This window comes from Plodia interpunctella, chromosome 21 (assembly GCF_027563975.2).
Source record: "Plodia interpunctella isolate USDA-ARS_2022_Savannah chromosome 21, ilPloInte3.2, whole genome shotgun sequence".
Taxonomy (NCBI): domain Eukaryota; kingdom Metazoa; phylum Arthropoda; class Insecta; order Lepidoptera; family Pyralidae; genus Plodia; species Plodia interpunctella.
In genome coordinates this window covers 1,147,286-1,167,487 of record NC_071314.1, presented here as the reverse complement: position 1 = coordinate 1,167,487, position 20,202 = coordinate 1,147,286, and the positions used below count along the sequence as shown (strand labels likewise).

The 20,202-nt window shown below is 36.3% G+C and overlaps 1 protein-coding gene across 4 annotated transcripts in view; it reads right to left on the bottom strand.

The window, feature by feature from the left end:
• Nucleotides 1-20,202, bottom strand: part of LOC128679414 (uncharacterized) — a 115,547-nt gene that overhangs the window by 62,936 nt on the left and 32,409 nt on the right. For 3 of the 4 annotated variants that reach the window (XM_053761648.2, XM_053761651.2, XM_053761650.2), the window contains exon 1: nucleotides 6,508-6,707. The exons of the other annotated variant lie outside the window; for it this stretch is intronic. In XM_053761648.2, the coding sequence (XP_053617623.1) occupies nucleotides 6,508-6,557 (50 nt within the window). In that variant the 5' untranslated portion in view covers nucleotides 6,558-6,707. Of the gene's footprint in view, nucleotides 1-6,507; nucleotides 6,708-20,202 lie in introns of those variants that run through there. 4 annotated transcript variants of the gene reach the window in all.

Sequence of the window (20,202 nt, the reverse complement as noted above, 5' to 3'; positions counted from 1 at the left end):
CGTCCTTATTTACTTTCTAATAAGTTTCAATGGCCTAAATGGTACCTGTTATTTTTCAGAATAATTAGTGTTACTCCATCTAGTTATACTCGACAAAAAAAAACAATCTGTTTTAAAAAGCTTACAATAATATTACTTGGATCAAAAGTAAGTTGCGTTGTTAGTAATTTTGCCTTTGTAAAACACTAATGGATACATTTTTGAGAACATAATCATTTCATATCTACTAAGCGAAGACGAAAATATTTGTTTTGTTTAGGGAATAGTATTTCAGATCCCAGCCTTTTGATTTGGACACGCACACAACTCTAATAACAAAATCAATGGAGGTCCATTGGTTTTGTTATTAGATTACGTGTTTACCACTTGATATCTGTAATCTATAACTGATAATGCTATTTTGGACTACATTCCATAATCATAATGATTTATGTATCGATTGAAAATATTTATCAACCAGGCTTGTAGCTAGCTGCACCCCGTAATTTCCCCTTCGTGGGTACTTAGGGATAAAACGTACGCACCTTTTTAAAAGTAAGTAAGTAAAATATAATCTAGAATACAGCAAATTGATTCCAGATAATATTATGCTCGTGTACAAAATTTCATCGAAATCGGTTCAGTATATTTTGCGTAGTAGTAGTGGGGACATTCTCACACTAGTTGTCACTCACATCAACATTTTCGCAATAATAATATTAAGAATATTTGATCCAACCACACTACATTCCAGAAGATCTAAATTTTTGAATGTAATTCCTAATCTATGTAAGTGATTAATAAAAAAAATATGCAAAGATATAAACGACCATACAGCCGATCAGCTGATCGCTCAATCCGTGCGCAAGATAAAAGTTTTACTACTTTGCTACTGGCATGAACCCAAACAAAAAAAAACATCGATGATCGTTTTAAAAATAAAAGTGTACGGGAGTGCGTGCGTTCCATTTGAAAATGCATGGTGGAGAGAAGTCCGCACATGCATACGTATACAAGGTAGCCATTAAAATATACCAACGCAACGCATTTTTATGGGTGATACCCACCGAGTCGAAATTGGGACTCTTCGAAGATCTTTTTAACCCCATAAGTTTAAATGCAGTAGAATTTCGTGCCTGAATAAGTTTAGTCAGCGCAATTCTTTACCAGACAGTAAGAAAAAACCAAGATTTTTAAAGTTTAACAATCTATAATTTTAATTTTTATTATACACAAAGTTTGTAAGACTCGCCTGTTTTGTTTAGGTCACTCTGTATTACAATTTAGTGTAAACAGTTTGTTGTAATTAACAAACCAAACCTATCAACTCAATACGGAAACAAGTTTTTAAATTTACATTACAGACTGGGTTGCCGGCGTTGCCTCTATAAATATAACCTACTTTTTTTGCAAAAATACAACATTACAATACAGAATTCAGCAACAATATGAGATGCCAAGTTTTTTGACAATCTGATGGTTGGCCTGCAGTCTGCACATAAAGATTGCACCAGTCATCTTGGACATTAATTTTAACCTGCGCAGAAAAACGCAAAGTACGCCATTTTGTATCAACGTCAGCGGCGCGCAGGTCAAAGTCAACGACAAAGTTGACTGGTGCAACTCAGCCATAATGATATTAATGTGCGCACAAGGCGCAACGCATGTAGGCCGCGCCAACAAGCGCGCAACCCTCCAGTAATTTTAACAAATGTCTTTGCATGTGTGTGTGTGTACAACGGCGTAGTATAACAGACAGATGTTATTTCGAAAAAAATCAATATGTTTTGTCATTAAAACGAGCCGGTGTCGATGACCTTACGGCTGATGTAAATTAGTACAAACTACTTTACTAAGAATTCAGAACCATTTGGTTTATTTATATTTTTTTAACGTCTATGGAAGGATGTCTATTACTAAACTTCTTTACTATATTACTCGTAATACAAAACAAAGTTCCCGCTGTCTGTCTGTCCCTATATATGCCTAAGCATACCCGAATCACAATTCGTTGCTTAAAGTAGTTTTAAAGATCTAAATCTTTAAAACTACGCAACGGATTGTGATTCGGGTTTTTCTAATAGATAGTGTGATTCATCGTTGTTGTTTTACAGACAGGCAGGCAGCTAGTATATATTTATATAAACCTACTAGTCGTTATCGATACGATTTTATTCAAATCCCCTAAAGGCAACTGTCTAATTGTAATAAAATAGGTACAAATTTCCTTGTCAATTGGCCTGACTGTTAGGCGAAACTCCTATCAGCTCGAAAAATCCTAACACGAGTATTAGGCCCGCCTACAAACAAAGAGACAACTCGATTGTTTATGAAGATCTCAAATTAATGTTACTGGATTATAAGAAGAAATATCTTTTCGCTCCTAATTGTTTGGGTCACGGGAAACCGATGGATGAGACTGACACAGCATACCGGCCTCTATAACCAGCAGTGGGTTGATGTGAGCTGAAAATGGTGATGGTGATGAATCAATATTTAAGTTCAGAATATTATCCCCTATATCTGTGTCTCTCCAGACCCGAATATAACCTAGTTTCTCAACGAAATATAGGCGCCGCTCTTACTACATCCCCAGATAACGAATAACAGCCCATAGACAAGGAAAACAAGGATATAATTCTTGGTTCCAGCATGTTTTTCAGCCATTCATTCATAGCGCCATCCCCTAAAATTTAGGGCTGTAGGGAGCGACATAGATATACATATAAATAGACAAGACATGTCACATAATAAGCCATGATCGGGACAGATCGCTCATCCTGAAGATCCCTTCGTAGGGAGGAAGAAATACCTTTAAATATATTGTTGGAATTGCTTGACCGATCGCGCGACTTCGTCAGACAAAAGTTCTTTAATACTACGTCCGCGTTTTTATACATATTCGGGAATATACAGACACAATATTACGTATTTATCCCTTACGGGGTAGATAGCGCCGAGAATTGCGAGATTTCAAGGTCACGTTTAACTGTACCGGGTTTTCTGAGGAAATTTATATTAGTGTTAATGCTTGTCAGTCTCTCAATCTCCAGTCTAGTTTTATCCCTTGAATAATTTATTACATTCTTATTTTAATTTGACAAATATATGCAAAGAAATTACATTTGTTTCCAATTCAAGTCAAAGTCAATTAATTCGTCATTTATATTTCGTCAAATTAAGTCGATAAAACATCTTGTGTTATTTTTTATTTAGTCTTGTCTATTCAGTTGTATGTCAGTGGATAACATAGATAGATAAATAGATAAAAATATGGATATCATGGCTGATATTACGTTGTGGGAGCATTGCCAAATCTCATACTATACTGATCTCATTTCCTGAATTCGTTCTGGAAATTCTTCAGCCCTGACTAAGGAACTTTTTCGCCACTTTCTGATTTGTAATCCAACATATAAAACTAACTGCGAGACGAACCTGATGTGATTGGCCAGTTAAACCTATCCAACACTTTTGAAACACAATTTTTAATTAGATATGTTATACACTATTCTGATACTTCATCAGCAAGTTGTGAAACAGCCCAAGTAAATCATTATTAAATGCAAAAATCTTGATGACGATTCGACGTATACAGTCAAAATCTGCAAAACGTCGTGGATAACAGTTGTGTAAAAAAAAAATGTATTGTAATCATTTCTAAACAATAGCTTGTTTTGCAAAACGAACATTGGAAACTGCCTACTATAGGTTTATTTACCTCTCGTACCGTCAACTGTGTTAGTAGATAATTTGAGAATTTTTGAGTTGGCATTTTTATATGCAAACTAGCCCCTGTCCCGGCTTTGCTCAAGTAAAAACATAATAAATTACACACCTAAACCTTCCTTAGGAATCACACTATCTAATGGTGAAAACTGCATAAAAATCCGTGCAGTCGTTTCGGAGTTTATCGCGAACAAACAGATAAGACGCGCCACAAGCAGGACTTTGTTTTATAATACATATGTAAGGATAAGGATATTCATTTTTTAAAATCTGCAAGATATTAATCTAAAATCTTGTCAATTTATATAAATCCAGTGGGTGTCACACGTTTAGAATGTTTTCACATAAAACACTTATGTTTTGAACTGACTCTCGAAGAGTTTTTGAATTTTCAACTACCTACGTCTGTTCGGTCTAAGGTTGTGACAAGAGCCGATTCGGATTTGGTCAAAAATTCAGACATTCGTTTGAACATTAACAATGAGTCGTGGACTTTAAACTTATTTTAGTTATACATATTTACCGAATTTAATCTTTTTGTCTGTGACTGTCAAGTAACGTGTGCTACAGATAACAAAGTCCCGGATATAAGATAATTAGAGTTTATTGCATAGCCTGAAGAGTCTGTGAACGTAGTTGAAAAGAACATCACGCTTTCTCTTGGTAATATAATTTTTTACATTTGGTGGTAGCGTAGACCGCCTCGCATTAGTCTTGAAAAAGGTCTACTACTAGACTGAAACTATATTCGAATTTTCCGTCTATAATCACACGTGAGTGATCTTTATTTTTAATAACAACATTTTTCAAATTAAGGCGAATTAAAATCTTTGTTTTTTTTTGTACTTAAAAAATCTATGGACAAATCGCATAGATTGAGTTGGCCCCAAAGTTCGAGACTTGTGTTGTTATGACTTGTATTAATCTAAATAGATATAGAGCGAACAACATTTAGTGTTTTCTCGAAAAACAGTCGAATCTGCGTAATAAATCTCCAGAGATCACGTTATATGACTACTATAACGCTAACCGGATCTACGCCGGTTCTCCACCCACCACCTCGGTTGGACCAGACCAGCCCAAAATGAGTCATTCGTCCTGTCGACCCTTGCTTTTATCTGAACGTCAACTGTGAAGCAACAAAGGTGTCTTTTGTGGAGGTTCATTGCCGTTTTTAGCTTATATGAGCTGAATTGCAGGCACATTACAAAAGCTATTAGCGTACAGGTACAGTACCTACGTGGTTTTTATCCTTTCCTTATATATTTATAAAACAAAGTCCACTGACGCATCTGTCTGTTCGTGATATACTCAAAAACTACTGCACGGATTTAATACGGTTTTCACTATATATGTACACCGTTGTATTGTAGAAAAATATAAAAAATACTTCATCAAAATTATCAAAGTACGACGCAGTTCGAAACGCATATTTCTCCATTGACACATGTAATATTAATCCATCTGTTTGTGCATTAGTTGTAATAAGATACTTGTATAGATATGAGCTATTATATACTTAAATATTTAAGTACACGTGTACGTATGCACACATGAAACATAGTTGATTTTATCACATTTCCTAACAATTATGTAGCCTGGAGCGTCTTGATATGAATCACGTATACGTCTCTATTTAACATAGTATCGCGTTCGTGTATCTGAGACTACATTATGTCTGAATACAATATGACGACTTCAGATTTCGGCCATTACATTCGATACTGGTAGCACGCTTCGACCTGTCGTCTGTTGACTGGCAATACTGGGTTAACCATATTTGGTATTGCAATGGAAAAAAAATGTAGTTCACTCGTGGTAAGTTAATTTTGGCTGGCTTCAATCAGTGACAATTTACTGAAGGATCTTCACCTTCATATTTAAATACGTGTCCATGTAGAGGCTTTCCCCAAACCATGGCACACCTAATCTCGTGCTTTGCGTGCTACCACTACCACTCGCACACTGAAAAACCTGTATGTCACTGTACACAGTCCACAGATAATGCTGTATAATTGGCGTCGTATCCTCCGGTCCTCAGAAATTTAGCATCTCTAAATATTAATTTAGCAAAAAAGCATTTAAACTGACCTATTTCGATAACTAAATACTTTTAGTGAATAAGCATGGTGGAGTGATGTAAAATCTCGTTTCAAATAATGTCCCAATGTTCAGTCGAACTTTGGAACTTATTTAGGTACCTATTATATAATAAATAAGTTATTATAAATAAAGATAATATGAGTAGAATAGAATAGGTACAATAGAATGAATGAGTTCCGTGTCGTTGTCGTAGAAATTGTAAGTACAGGAAAGTGTGAGAGTGGCAACACTGATCTAAAAAGGTAATTTCTGAGTTTTAAACTTTTACGCAGCACTTTTGCGCAGTATACCTAGGTAAACAGCCGACGTAGGTATATTATTATAGTGTGTGTTTATATTGAAGACACTTTCTCCAATAAAGGAGGTTAGGCATAACAATATACGTCATCATTAAGATAAGGAACAATAGCACCATCGTACATGGCAGGTATTTAACATAATGGAATCAATGACTAACTAGCGAGTAGGTACATACGTAACCTACAGATAGTAGGATGCCCCGGTCCAATGTCAAGTTCTATGTGCTCCACATAACTATACCTAAAGCCAGTACATTCAAGACTGGGATTGTGTGCAGAATTCCGGACACGAGGCCCAGACATATACCTACTAGCCGTGATAAGGCGCTGATAAGCTCACGTCACCACGAGGCGCTACGTGTCACATGACTCAGCCGGGTAAAGCAATCATAGCTACCTTGTCACGATGTCTATCAACACCTCCCCTGACGGCGCCGACCACACCATAATACACTACGACACTACACTAAAAGTACACCTGCCTACCAGCACCATCTCACTACAGGATAAGGACCTCCATACGAGTTCCCGAATGATAACGCGGGGCCAAACAAAAAAAAACTGGGGGTCCTAAGAAGGTCGAATCTGGTATTTTTTTTCTGAAAAGCTGGCAACGTCGCGCCAGTCGCCGGACGGACGCGCGTACGGTTCTCGCGCCACTCATTGGCTGAATGCGTTGGCGGCCATTACTGTGCTGCGCCCGGCCGGCCAATGACGCCGCATACCGCACGCCCCGCCCACATCCTAGCGGCCTGTTCAATGAATTTCACATCAGTCGCGCCGGGGACGTCTGACTGAATGGACGTATCCAACTCAACTTCAAGACCAGGAGAGAATGCTTCCGAGCAGCAGCATATGAACAAATTCAGTGATCAACATCGAATAATGGCGATAGAATGCAAAATAAAGCTAAAAGTGAAGTAAAATTATGGAAATTGAACAAAATCTTCCTGAAACGAAATTTGCTGAATACCGAAAAATATAAAATTCGAGTGAAATATGAAATGTGATCGATACTGTGATAAATATATCGCGAGTTTACTCAAAATTACCACTAATATATCCAAGATCACTTGGCACTTGTGTTACCTGAAACAAAAAAAAAATACATTTTGTAATGTGCTGTTAGTGGAAACAAAATACTAGGCAAAGTCGTATTGATCCAGTTGTAACAATGAAACGACATTTAAAAATTATAAATCGATCACGTTTTATATAAAAATCTAATACCATATCTAGGCTAATAAGTGTATTATGAACATAATTCTATAGTTGTAAAATTTAAAATATGTACACCTAATTATGAATTAAATCAGGATTTAGGGAAATGTGATGATACATTTCCCGAGAAAAGTGGAAATAAAACTATAATCAAAATTTTTTTCAAATAACAGGTAAGTGAGTGAGAATACAGCCAATAAAAGTCTACCAAAAATAAAAAAAAGAGTCATGTGAAGTTAGTCCTTTTTGTACTTTTTATATCTGTACTAATAATAACAGTGACTGTACCACGAATATTTAATAGGTTGATGTGCTGTCATTTGAAGTATGATTAAAGTCGATTGTAATATAGGTAAAACAGGGCGTGATGGGAGGACAAAATTATATAAATATGTACACTTCTTGTAGAAATATGAAAGTCTCGTGAAAGTACAGGATGTAGGTAGGTACATACATAATGCATATTGTTAGCGCACCTGTTTCCTGTGGGATCAGGCATTCACACTAGCTTCGGTGGTTTAGTCGATGTTGGTCAGAAACACATAATGACAGACTCGGGTTTTGTCAAATATATTTACTTTGTCGCAAATGGTCAGAATCGCAAAATGGACTATTCTTATTCTAGAACATAAACTTATACGAACGTAATACGAAACCTAAATAGGTATCTACGAAGAAATAATGTCTCATGTATCAACTACCCGGCAAATACCCGGTTTCGTTCGGAGCTGTGCTGTGACGCCGCGAAGCTCGTGGTCAGCGTAAAAAAAAAAGATTCTACTGTGATTATACAATTGGCCCCCTGCCTGACGTCAATCCCCCTTGGGAATGCTATTGTTTCCTATCAGCCATCCTTAGACGCTTGTACAAGGTGTCTAAATAAACTCGAGTGGTCCTATTCTAGGGCGGAACCACACGCCTCAACGAAACCTAGGAAATATAGTTCAGTAAACAAACACCCTATATAGGTGGTAGGCAGTTTTATTTACACAAGGCCTGACCTAGATGTTATCGCGCTGAAATGGCGCGCGATCGATACAGCGCCAGCCTGGCCGTCTGCGAGTGGAGACTTCCCCACACGAATACAGGATTATATATCTATGCTAGCTGTTAGCCGAGGCTCCGCACGCGACAAAAAGTATCTAGTGCGTTTTTCGCACAAACTTTCATCGCCTTTCTGATAGAAATGTAATGATTTCTAGAGATATTCCACCAAAATCGATTTGGCTCTGAAAGCGTAACAGACAGACTTTTACATTTATAATATCAGTATGTATACTAGCTGTTGCTCGCGGCTCAGACCGCAGCCTGGTTTTCACACAAAGTGGTAATATGTAAAGATTTCTGAAATGCTCTTGCTACTCAAAAGGAATTAGTTATTTGAGCACCATGTTATAGCACCTAGGTAATATTAGTCCTAAGGTCCAAAGGCTCCGGATAGATAAAATGTTACCTTAAAATGATTTTATCACATGACATTATCGGTGGGTCGTCAACTTTAAACCTGCGCAGAAAAGCGCAAAGTACGCTATTGAACGACGAGTGCGCAGGTTAAACGTCAAAGTTAACTGGTGCAGCACACTAAATAATTATATAACGGTAGGCTATACATACATATTACTATATGTAATCAGATTCGTAATAAGTCTCGAAACGACTTCGACCTCGGTAACACAATCGCCAAGTGAATGGTAATAACGACTACGCGTGGGGTCAAATGGTTAAATTTAGAATGTTTTTTTGCCACTGTTAATGCAAAAAAAAAATATATTTATTTTCAACGTCATCTACGGGCGGCTGCAAAAGGCAGTCATCGTTTTGAACCTTATTACTCCTATGATTTTTTAGATCAAATAACATTATCAAGGTCAGTATCACGACCTAGATATCAAGATTTTCTGCGAAATCTATGTGAAGCTAATCCGAAAAATGTAGGCTACGTCAATCACACATCTAGAAATTTTAGATAACATATTTTTTTTAGTTGTTTCAGTCAACTTGCTGGTTTGCTGGGGAAAAGCCTTTCCTAATTACTTAATTGTTAATAGATAACATTGCTTTTTAAAAGACTGTGTCCGTAAATCATGTGTTTCTTCAAATATTTTTTTCACTACATTTTAGTTAAATGGCTATAAACAATTATATGGCGATATATTACAAGAAAAATACACGAAATAACCACCCAGCGGCTCCTTTCGCGTAAAAAATTATATTGTCGTTGTGTTATTTTCATACATACATACACTTTGAAATTACTAAAATGCCTTTTTTGATTTTCTTTTTTAATTTTGTAGAAGAACCTATTCGTAACGTTTAAATTTTCGTATCTACGTTAGTATCCCCGAATCATGTGTCCTAAAATAACATTTTCCACTACAAACGTCAGTTTTGAATAACATTTGTAACTATTCACCCCCATTCACACCGAATGCGTATGCAGCATTAATGTGTGGAATTTTAATTTATAAAGCACGGCTGCATACGCGCTTGTAAGTACACTCGAGGTAGAACTATGTCCTATTGCTCAGTCGAGCTCCGTTACGACGACGCAGTACGCTATAGCTCCGTTGTTTTCTATAGGTATGACACTGTCGTGCATTTACGAACATCGAAACTTCATACGAAGGATGTTGAGCAATGCGGCTTGGCTCATACCCCGCACAGATCATTTTGGCACTGATGTTTTTGTGCAGTATTTAATAGAAATTAATTAGCAATAATTCTGTTAGATAGTTTATTTATAGCACAGAAGGCAATCGAGCATGTGGACAGGCAGGTGATACGAGCAAGGAGCAAGCTGACATGCTGCTTATGCGTTCGGTGTGCACGAGCCTTTATCAAGTATTCCGAAAGCCGATAACACGTTATTTTTCAACGTTCTCGGACACGACCTTCCGCCAGGTCGTCTGGAGGGCGAATAACGCAAAATATTAGAACGGACGGCAGCACAAATAAAACATAGGCTTTTTATTGTTTTCGCTTATTTCCGCATCGAATTCATGCTTCTCAGTTTAATCTTATCGAATCCTACTCGAATATAATCTTATATATCTCGAATATATCTCGAATAAATCTTATTATATCCCACTTGAATATAATGTTGTTAGCACACTCGATATGTATGAATCTTAGTCTCCATTTTGTGAAGCCAATAAAAAAAAATTCCGAACGAAATAGGAACAGCTGATTTTGCGTACCCAAGGGCCCTCATGGTCCTAGGGTGCCCGCCCCACAGGGGGACGCAATCCCACATTTCTCCCCTTCACTTAAATAGAAAGGGGGTTTCGTTATAGATTACCTGTATTGTGCCTATACTCGGTAAATTTTAACCTTAGCTTTATTGGACTTTTTTATGGACGTGGGACAAGCTTCGCCGGTATATTAATAAGTAGCATCCGCTTGAGTTTCTCTGCGAAAGCGGAACAGACACGATTTTCATACAAACTTTCACCCCCATTCTGAAAAAAAGGCGTATGTTTGAACGTTATTTAACTACATGCACACCAAAATTTCCTCATAATCAGTCCAGCGGATTAGCCGTGAAAACGGAACAGACAGACAGACTTTCGCATTTATAATATTAGTACTTCAAATTCAAATCATTTATTCAGAAATTAGACCTTCACATACACTTTTTCTCGTCAATTTTTATATTAAATAGTTATTTCTCATATTTTTTATTATCAAGAAGTGAAGTAATTTAGTTACGGAGAGAAGAGCAATGGAAGACACCGACAAGAACCTCGCGTAGACTTTATGATTACTATTCGACCTTGGTTTAAGAAAGTTAAAGTTAATATAAATTAGGTGTTTTAAAATTAGGATACTCCGAGAAATACCTTTCAAGTAAAATCAAAGCTGTTAGGGTTACTGAACACAGAATAGTGCTACCATTTCGTAGTATAAAACAAAGTCGCTTACCGCTGTCTGTCCCTATGTATGCTTAACACTTTAAAACTACGCAACGGATTTATCGATGCGGGTTTTAAAATCAATATTCAATCATGAAGCGGAAAGTTTAGGTGTATTATAGTTTTACCCGAAAAAAGCCGGGGCGGGCCGTAAGTTATCCTGACTAATCCTAACTGATATTATAAATGTGAAAGTAAGTTTGTTTGTTTGTTACCTCTTCACGGTTTACCTGCTCAATTAATCTTCTCAAAAGTTTACATACACATAGTTTGAAGTACGGAGGGTACTTTTTGTCCCGAAATTCCCACGGGAGCGAAGCCCCGGGGCGCTGCTAGTAATTACATAATGCTACTTGCATAAGTCGTAAGGAGCTCGCGAGAGTTTGAGATTACGACGGTTATTTGAAAAGTTTTCGCTTATGTGTGTAGACAGTAAATGGTAATCTCTTATATCTATGAAGTTTTATATAATAATGGATTTGTGTGAGCGACTTTCGAGCCAAATTTCAATTCGAAAATATTTTCATGAAGCGTGCCAAAAGTGAAGAACAATATAATAGAACATCCGTAGTTGTAATCACCAGTGTTTAGTAAAGTTAATATAAAATATCTTTCGAATGATTTTTCCTGGTCACTGAATTTGAGCCGAGTGGTTTTTTTCTAATAAAGGTTGATATAGACGATTATGGTGGTTGGTTTTTTTTTTGCGGCAGAATTAAGAAATAAAATATGTACGTATTTCTGTTTATACTAGGTACTCGAAGGACGGACTAAATAAGTAGGTACTTAGTATGAGAGAGATTATTTTTATAAGTAATTTTCAACCTTCGAATTCGCTTCTTTTTGAACATATATTTTTATGTATACATTGGTATTGTAGTATTTTTTATGATAACAGATGATAACACTCGATTGTTGTTCTGATAAAAATACACACGCCGCGTTGCCGTTCCGACACGGCCAGGCGCGGCGTTGCCGTCCTTCCCACCCCGCCCGCCATTTGCAATTGAGATGAGAATGAGAGACGGTTGTTACGACATACACAAAAATAAAAACAACGTTTCTCAGTAATAAATATGTAGAATAAGTCTTATCTGTAACTTCAACTTAGTAATTACATTACAACATTACACTAATGTAATAAAAGATACTAGTAACTTCTTTTTACGTGGATGGAAGGATTTTAGCGTTAGAAATACTAAGTGATAAGTATCTCTAAGTCTCAGATCAAATATGAAATCTTGTTCAAAAAAGTTAGTTGAAAACATAGTGTCTGTTTAGGTATTTTTACAAAGATAAATAGGTTTACTAAGTAGGTAGGTACTGAACTTACCTACCTACAAATTCGCACGATATGTGAAAGTCTACACGTCCTGTCCTGTTGGAAGCATTGGATTGGAACCCGATACAGCCTCGGCGACTAGAATGACATGCACGGTAAACAAATATGGGCGCAAGGCGCAACTTGTTATAATAATTATACTTTACGGATTAGCCTGCAGGTCGCAGTATCTTGTTATTACTTCCACAGGGGGTGTAATTATTGTGACACAAATAAATAAATGTAATGCAGTATGTATTTGTTACAGATACATTACACCATTTTAGTGATAGAGCCAAAAATCCTTTCTTAAAGAACGATAGAGGACATTATTTTATAATATGTATGGATACTACTTGAAATATAAGAAACTACTTAATTAATGTTTAAAAGTTCGGAATACGCTTTGAAAGGCTGAATATTGGTAAAATTAAAAACAAGATAACTCCTTAGTAAATAACAGATACTTATTAAATACACTGACTAAGGAATCCGGTTCGAAGTGTAAGTCACGCGTGAATTTTATAGTATCAAAACAATACTAGAGGCCCGTCCCAGTTTCGCTCGGGTAAAAATATAAATTATACGCCTAAACATTTCTTGAAAATCACACTATCTATTGTATAAATAGTGTGATTGAGGAAGGTTTATTGTTTAGTGAAAACAGCATGTAAATCTGATATATTGAGTTTATCGCGAACGCCGAGATGACGCGGACTTTATTTTATAATCTGTAAGGATTATTTACTGAATGATTATTCATCAAGACTCACTAATCGTCACACTGTAACAGTGGAATCTTAATTAATTTAATATTGTACTTACTCTAATTCTTCATTCGGCTACCATCAATTTAAGAGCGGTAATCAGAAATACACAAAATCTTTTTTCCTCAAAAAATGTATTTAAAAATCTTACAAAAACATATTAAAGATTGCCGTAGAAAGTTACGGAAAAACGTTGGGATCGTTGCGTGCGTCCGCCATCTTGGATTGGTCAAGCTCGCTGGACACACGACGCGGCGGCCTTGACGGTTTCCTGCGTTTACCATCGCTATGGCAGAAATGGTCGATCGGCAAGTTGACGCTTGAGCAAGAGCATAATTATGTAGCATGCATTTTATATTCGTAGTTGTGTTGCACCGGTTTCATAAACGTACTAAATATCACAACAAAGGATAAATTAGATAAAGGGTGGTGAAATATGGACCAATATCAAACGTCACATAGATGTTGCTAATTTTAATATTTCTCTATATAGGTATCTACTTGAAATCTCGGTCCGATTGGCGACTTCCAAATAGTTATAGTCGCAGCCATGCCTCCACCCCACCAGGCACGGTTACTCGGTTGACAAATTGTTGTACTTTTTCCTTCCTACTGTATACTAATCTTATAAATAAATGTGACAGTTTGGATGTGAGTCTCGTAATTTTTATTAAAAGATGATACTCTTATTTGTTACTCAATTCGAAATATATTAGGTGCACTTTGAGAGATATAAAGTTTCGGAAATGGTCTGACAATTAATAACACTGAGCTGTTGCCAAAACTCAAATGCTTACCGTAACATCCAACTGACGCGACGGCGACGGTGGCGTCTACTAATACGAATTAGATGGACTATTTCGGCCGTGATGCACGTGTGTTCTAAACACAGTATATAGAAAACAGTGGTAAACATATTTGAATGTGTATGTCTACTAAAAGATCACAACTTCTTTTAAACTGTAGATAAATTGTATTCCATGATTTCACGCTTTCTTGCCAATTTAAGAAAATATGGATATCGTTCCACCGTAAATGTGGCTATTTACAGAAACATTATTTCCAATTGGATTGGAAATTCCAAAACATAGCACGTTCAAACAAACGTAGATAGTACTGTCGTGGAACGATCGTTGAATTAGCCACAACGTTCATAACGTTATTCTTTTCTTGTGTTATGGCTCCATCCTCCATCACGGGCCAAAACGATGATTTTGTCCTCGTCAAGGTTAAGAATAGCCGAATAGCCGGTAATAACAAAAAGGAATTAATAGAACCGGACAGATCTCGAAAATCAGGCCATGGCATGGCAATGCATATTTTATAGTACTTAAGTATCTTAAGATAGCTAAATATTTTAATATTCGATGGGTGAATCTCCGAGCGTTTCGTTCGACCGCTCGGCCGCACCGTCATTACGATCCGTCATGAGTAAGGAATCATTTCCAAAATCAATCATTCATAAAATTGACATTGTACACAGTACAGTGATTTTAAAGTCAGATAGTAAAACTGATTCTTGTCTTTGTTAAAATGTGAAAAATTGCCAATGACGAAACGCTCGGAAATTCATCCCGATGCTCATTCATATCTGTATTGTATGTAGATTGTCACTTTTTAAACAAATACCTAATCATACGGCTTATTGCAATGATATTATTTTGAATTTCTGGGTTTATTCTGAATGGGTTTACAGTATGAGCTTTTGTAAGAGTGAAGATTTTAAATATTGATATTGTAATACGTACCCGAATTACCTTTCTATATTCCCATTATCACAGAGAAAGTAACACTTGGGGTTATAAGTTGTAACGTGTTTTCTCCCGTTGTTGATAATATCCTTTCAGATATTCTAGAAATTCAAGTTTTGAACGTCGTAGTTTGTAAGCGGCCAGACCTTCGCATTCCGACCGAGCCCTAGCCGACCCTTTTGTAACACTTTGCCTTGAAAATGTTTTTACAGTTTTAGGTAACGGAAGAATTTCGGGATTTTTATTCTTTTTTTCAAACAATAGGAAATTTTCAAGCTTGTTCCCGATTATATTCGAAGCTGTTACGGGAGGACATAACAAAACTTTTTAATTTTGTATGATTTTATGTAATTTACCCTTCAATCTCGTTTCACGCGATGAAATTACCTGTAACAACAAAATTTTAACTTTAATAGAAAATACTCAAAGCTTTGTTTCTCTAGAGTTAAAACAAAAATTTCTATCCCTAACCTTTCTGTCCTCTGTCTCGCCTGCCTGTTCGCAATAAACTCAAATAGGTACGTACTATCGGTCGGATTTTTGTACGGTTTTCACCAATAAATATTAGTGAAAGGGGTATAATTTATGTTTTACACAAGCGAAGCCGGGACGGGTCAGTTTATAAAATATAACCTATATGTGACAAAGAAGTTGTTTCAACGCACAAGGGAGCAAAATAATGAGGGTTATTTAGATTCGCGTCATAAATTGCCGCTCAGCAACTTTATTAAGATACCCTCACATAGTTCCATCGTGTATTTATATACGCTGAATACGCCGGATGAAATATGTATTCCACGCCGTGACGCCATAAAAAGATCGACATTTTTCCTTGAATTTCAAACGTGACTGACTAGAAGCTAAAGCTATACGCATAAGTAGGTAGGTATAGACAGACCGAGATGGGACAAGTGATACCTATCTAAATGGGCAACGTCATTTCAAAGGAATAAGTTACCTATTATTCAGATAATCAGTTGAAATTTCCGTTCGAATGAATTGATATTGGATGGGCCAAAGGCTTAGAATATTGCTATGGGTCGAAAATCCAGCAATCAACGAGATTCCGGACCATTTCCAACGACCGGTCCAAATTCGTTTGCACACAGCCAACGGAAAAGATTCGGTCGGTTTGCGTAAGGGTAAGGAAAATTCTATTTCGATCGAATTCTTTTAGCGGGTTTTACTAAAGACTATGTTTCAAGTACTAAAGGAAATATCTGTATTTATGGTTTTTGGCTTCAAAATTATAGCTGTTTGGTATCTTGTAAAGATAGGTACACTAATTGAATGAATGGATTTTTCAGTTGGTCGACTCGGCAACGTGGCGTGGCGCCCGCCCGCACCGCACGGAGTGGCAACGCCGCAGCAGCGTATCCGACGATGCGGCAACGCCTGGCCGGCGCGTCGCCCGGACGGCAACAGTGTGCACTGATTCAGCAATTCACATTCAAGACATTGAGATTACATTTTATTATTAATTGACTGACGCTATTTTGTTGACGATGTCGACAATGTAAGGTTTAGTTTAGATACATATATTGCATTTATTTATGTTCAACATAGTCTATTTGAGATGATTTTGCTGTTTTTACAATAATGACAATCAAAAGACTCTGGTAGCTATAAAATAAATGTAAGCTTAGAAAGAGAAATTACTTCTGCAATGTCTAAATAAGTGTGAAATTGAAACTGTAAAGTGGGACTCTGTCGAAACTTCTCGATCTTCGTCGATGCATTCAATCGTTCAAATTCTGTCATCCGTCACTAAATTTGATTATTATTAGAATTCAATTTAGGTAACTAATAGAATAAAATGTAGATGATAAATAAGTCCGAAATTCCACACCGACCAGCAAGTAAACTATTTTTTTCCAATCACAAACATTTGGTCCGATGATGGGAATGTTTTACAAGTTACTCTGCTTTTCGTTCAATAATAGATTCCACGCAGTCTTACGCAAATATTCATATCACTTGTCCTCTCCATATCATTCATAATAAACAATTATAAATAGGTATGTTAGCAAAAGGCAAAGTCGGTTAATTCACAAACAAGATAACGACACCGTCATTAGTTGATTAGTTTCCAAATTTGGTAATTAGTGTCGTGACAAAAGATTTCCGTGCCGACTCATGTTACAATCGATAAAAGACAAATTAAAAAGTAATTAATGTAAGTACACATTGCCAGTTATGTCAAAAAAAAATGAGTAGAATATTCTTTTCAATTTCGAGATTCGACAATACCTTACCTATTTCGAAAATATTTTCTGGCCGCGTAAAATTGTGATAAAACCACTGGGTAGAAGGGATATATGTAATTTCAGCATAAAATATAATAATAATTAAGTAGGGTGGAGCAGAAATTAGAAAATCTAATATTATTATGACAATTTTTGGATATTCGACATTCACTCCACAGGATAACAAAATTTGGATAGTCGAGCAGATGTTAAAGACAAAATAAAGAAAAAAAAAAAGATAACTATAAAAGTACAAATTTTAGACCTAAAAAAAAATATGAGAATAGAAGGTACAGTCAGCACATCAACCTATCCAAATTCATTGCAAACTCACGCTAATACCGCATTATAGAGGTACATGGTGGGTTACTTGATGTGCTGTTGATTGTACAAACGTCTACTTTTTATTTTGATGCTATCCATAAATTCCACTTTGTTAGTTAAAATAATACAAGATGTTACAATACGATAATAGTTTTTCCGTACAATAATGGAGTCATTCAAGTGCATATGCTATTTCGCAGCACAATGCACGTCCGGTGCATTGTCGGCACCAGATCTGCATCTTCACGCATGTAGCCACTGCAGGTATGCTGCAGGGCTACCAATCTTTAGCAAAAAAAAAAACATGCACAGTTATTCGGCAGATATATCCGAAAATGTCACGAGGCACGACACGAGTTTAGTTCTTTTTAGCAGCTATCATAGCGCTATTAAAGATACGAAATTACCATACATAATGTTGTAAGAAGTATTTTAATCTTAGACTTTCAACAAACAGACCCAAAATAAGTACTTACATATATATAAAATCATCAAAAAGAAGAGTTTTCTTATACTTACTATAAGCAAATTATATAAAATTACCATATATCTGATAAGATTCTTTCGTCGAACAGAACCAAAAGAAAGTACCATATCAAAAACTAATTTTATACAGCGATCGAAATAAAATTAAGGAACCATTTAAACTATAATTAGTAACCCTAATCCCTCCTGCCCGTCTGGCCCGGTGAATATATCTGAAAGGAAGTTCTGTACATGCAGAGTATTTATAGCTGACTTTGACTAATGTTATACTTTCCTGGATACATTCAATGCTTTGAATATATATGCATTAATATTATAATCGGAAACACAAATATCAAAATTAGGGAGTCTGAGACAAAATTTGGATGAAGAGATTTTTCATCTTCAGAGTTGGCTCTTCTTTTCTTGGTTGAGATTATTATCCCTTTCTTCAAGATATTGTATGTTATTTAAAAATTATTCAGGTCACGATGCTGATTCTTCAAACACAGGTTTCAAATTGGATGCGGTCATAAATTTACTTATAGCTAAGTCTACTGTCGACTTCCAGGTGAATAAGTTTAAACGCAGCATTTTCTTCAAAGTTTATGGATTTTTGAATAATGTTAGTAATAATATGGCAGCAATTTAGTTATGCTTTGCCCTTCAATTGTGTTATGACTGTCCATGGCCCATAAGATCGACATTTTCCATGGTTCAAATAACCATGGGTTCGTCACGGTGTCCGCCTTCGTTAATGGCGCCATCAAATCACCAGACAATTGACAGACAACCGCCATTTTGTGTATGTTTCGTCTACGAAACGCAATGGAATTGGGGTCACCAGCTAGCCCACTGAAAAGGGAGAATACGGAGAACGTCAAAAATGCAATGATACATTCAAGTTTTCACTTCTGCCGGCGCTCCCGGAGTGGACTTTTTTCAAATTTAAGTGGTACACAATCGATTCTGATTCTTTGAATACAGAATCTTGAAAATATACTACCTATCTGCCCACAACTTGTAGCGTGATTAGGTAGTTTCGAGAACGCCTGCAGTGGTACCTAATCTTTTAAGTAGGTATCTATTCTTCTAGATTTTTAATTATTATTCGAAATAGGTAGGTTGGTAGGTGGATAGCATTAAAATTGAATTGCAGTTATATTAATCAAAGTTGTATTTATGTGGCAAATCTTTTTGTTTAAAAACAATCGCCCAGGAAGTACGTAAACCTTATCATAATAGTGAAATACCTACCAATGAATGAAAAATCACACGTAACAATGCGTTCATGACATGACGTCACTAATTTGTTATTACTAGGAATTCAAAAATCGCAATTAAAAATGCTATAAACAAAACTGCGGACATTCAGCACAGTGAAAAAAGCCTGTTGCCGCCTCGATGTGGGTCGAACGAGCTCGGGACGGCAACGCCGCATAGCGGTATTTATCGCACGGAGCGGCAACAGCTCGCGGCGTCGACATGCCGCATTCTGCGTGTTTCACAGCCAGTGCCTATTTTGAAAAAAATACTGGGCTGTTTTTGAATTCATGTTCCCAACTCAAAACGGAGTATCTAAGTTGTATGATTAAAAGATTAAAGTACAACGTCGTCTAAATATAAAGTGGAGATATAAAATTTTCGAAATGTTACAAATTATAAATTTAATGATTAATATAGATTCAAATATGTACATCTGTAATCCAAACAGGTAGGTAAATAGATAACAATTAGGATATTTATATTGTATATTTCATAGAAAGTTAGGATAAACAAAAGAATTTACTTGGCCGTACGCCGTACGCATACCTACCCATTGAGCGCGGTCACCCAATGTCAGGGCAGTATTGATTTTCTTCGCAGAACTTTGTACTCCGGTTTACGTCCTCGCACCCAGAAGAAATGTTTATACTAAAACTACAAACATCCTTAATCTGTATAACATTAGAAGCTTACTTGTTCTAAAACTTGAATATCACAGCTATTTTCTTGAGCAATAAAAGTATAAAGTACCTACCTATATATACAATGTTTGGTATTTATTTTAGATTGTATGCTGCACATGTGCTACCTACATTGACAA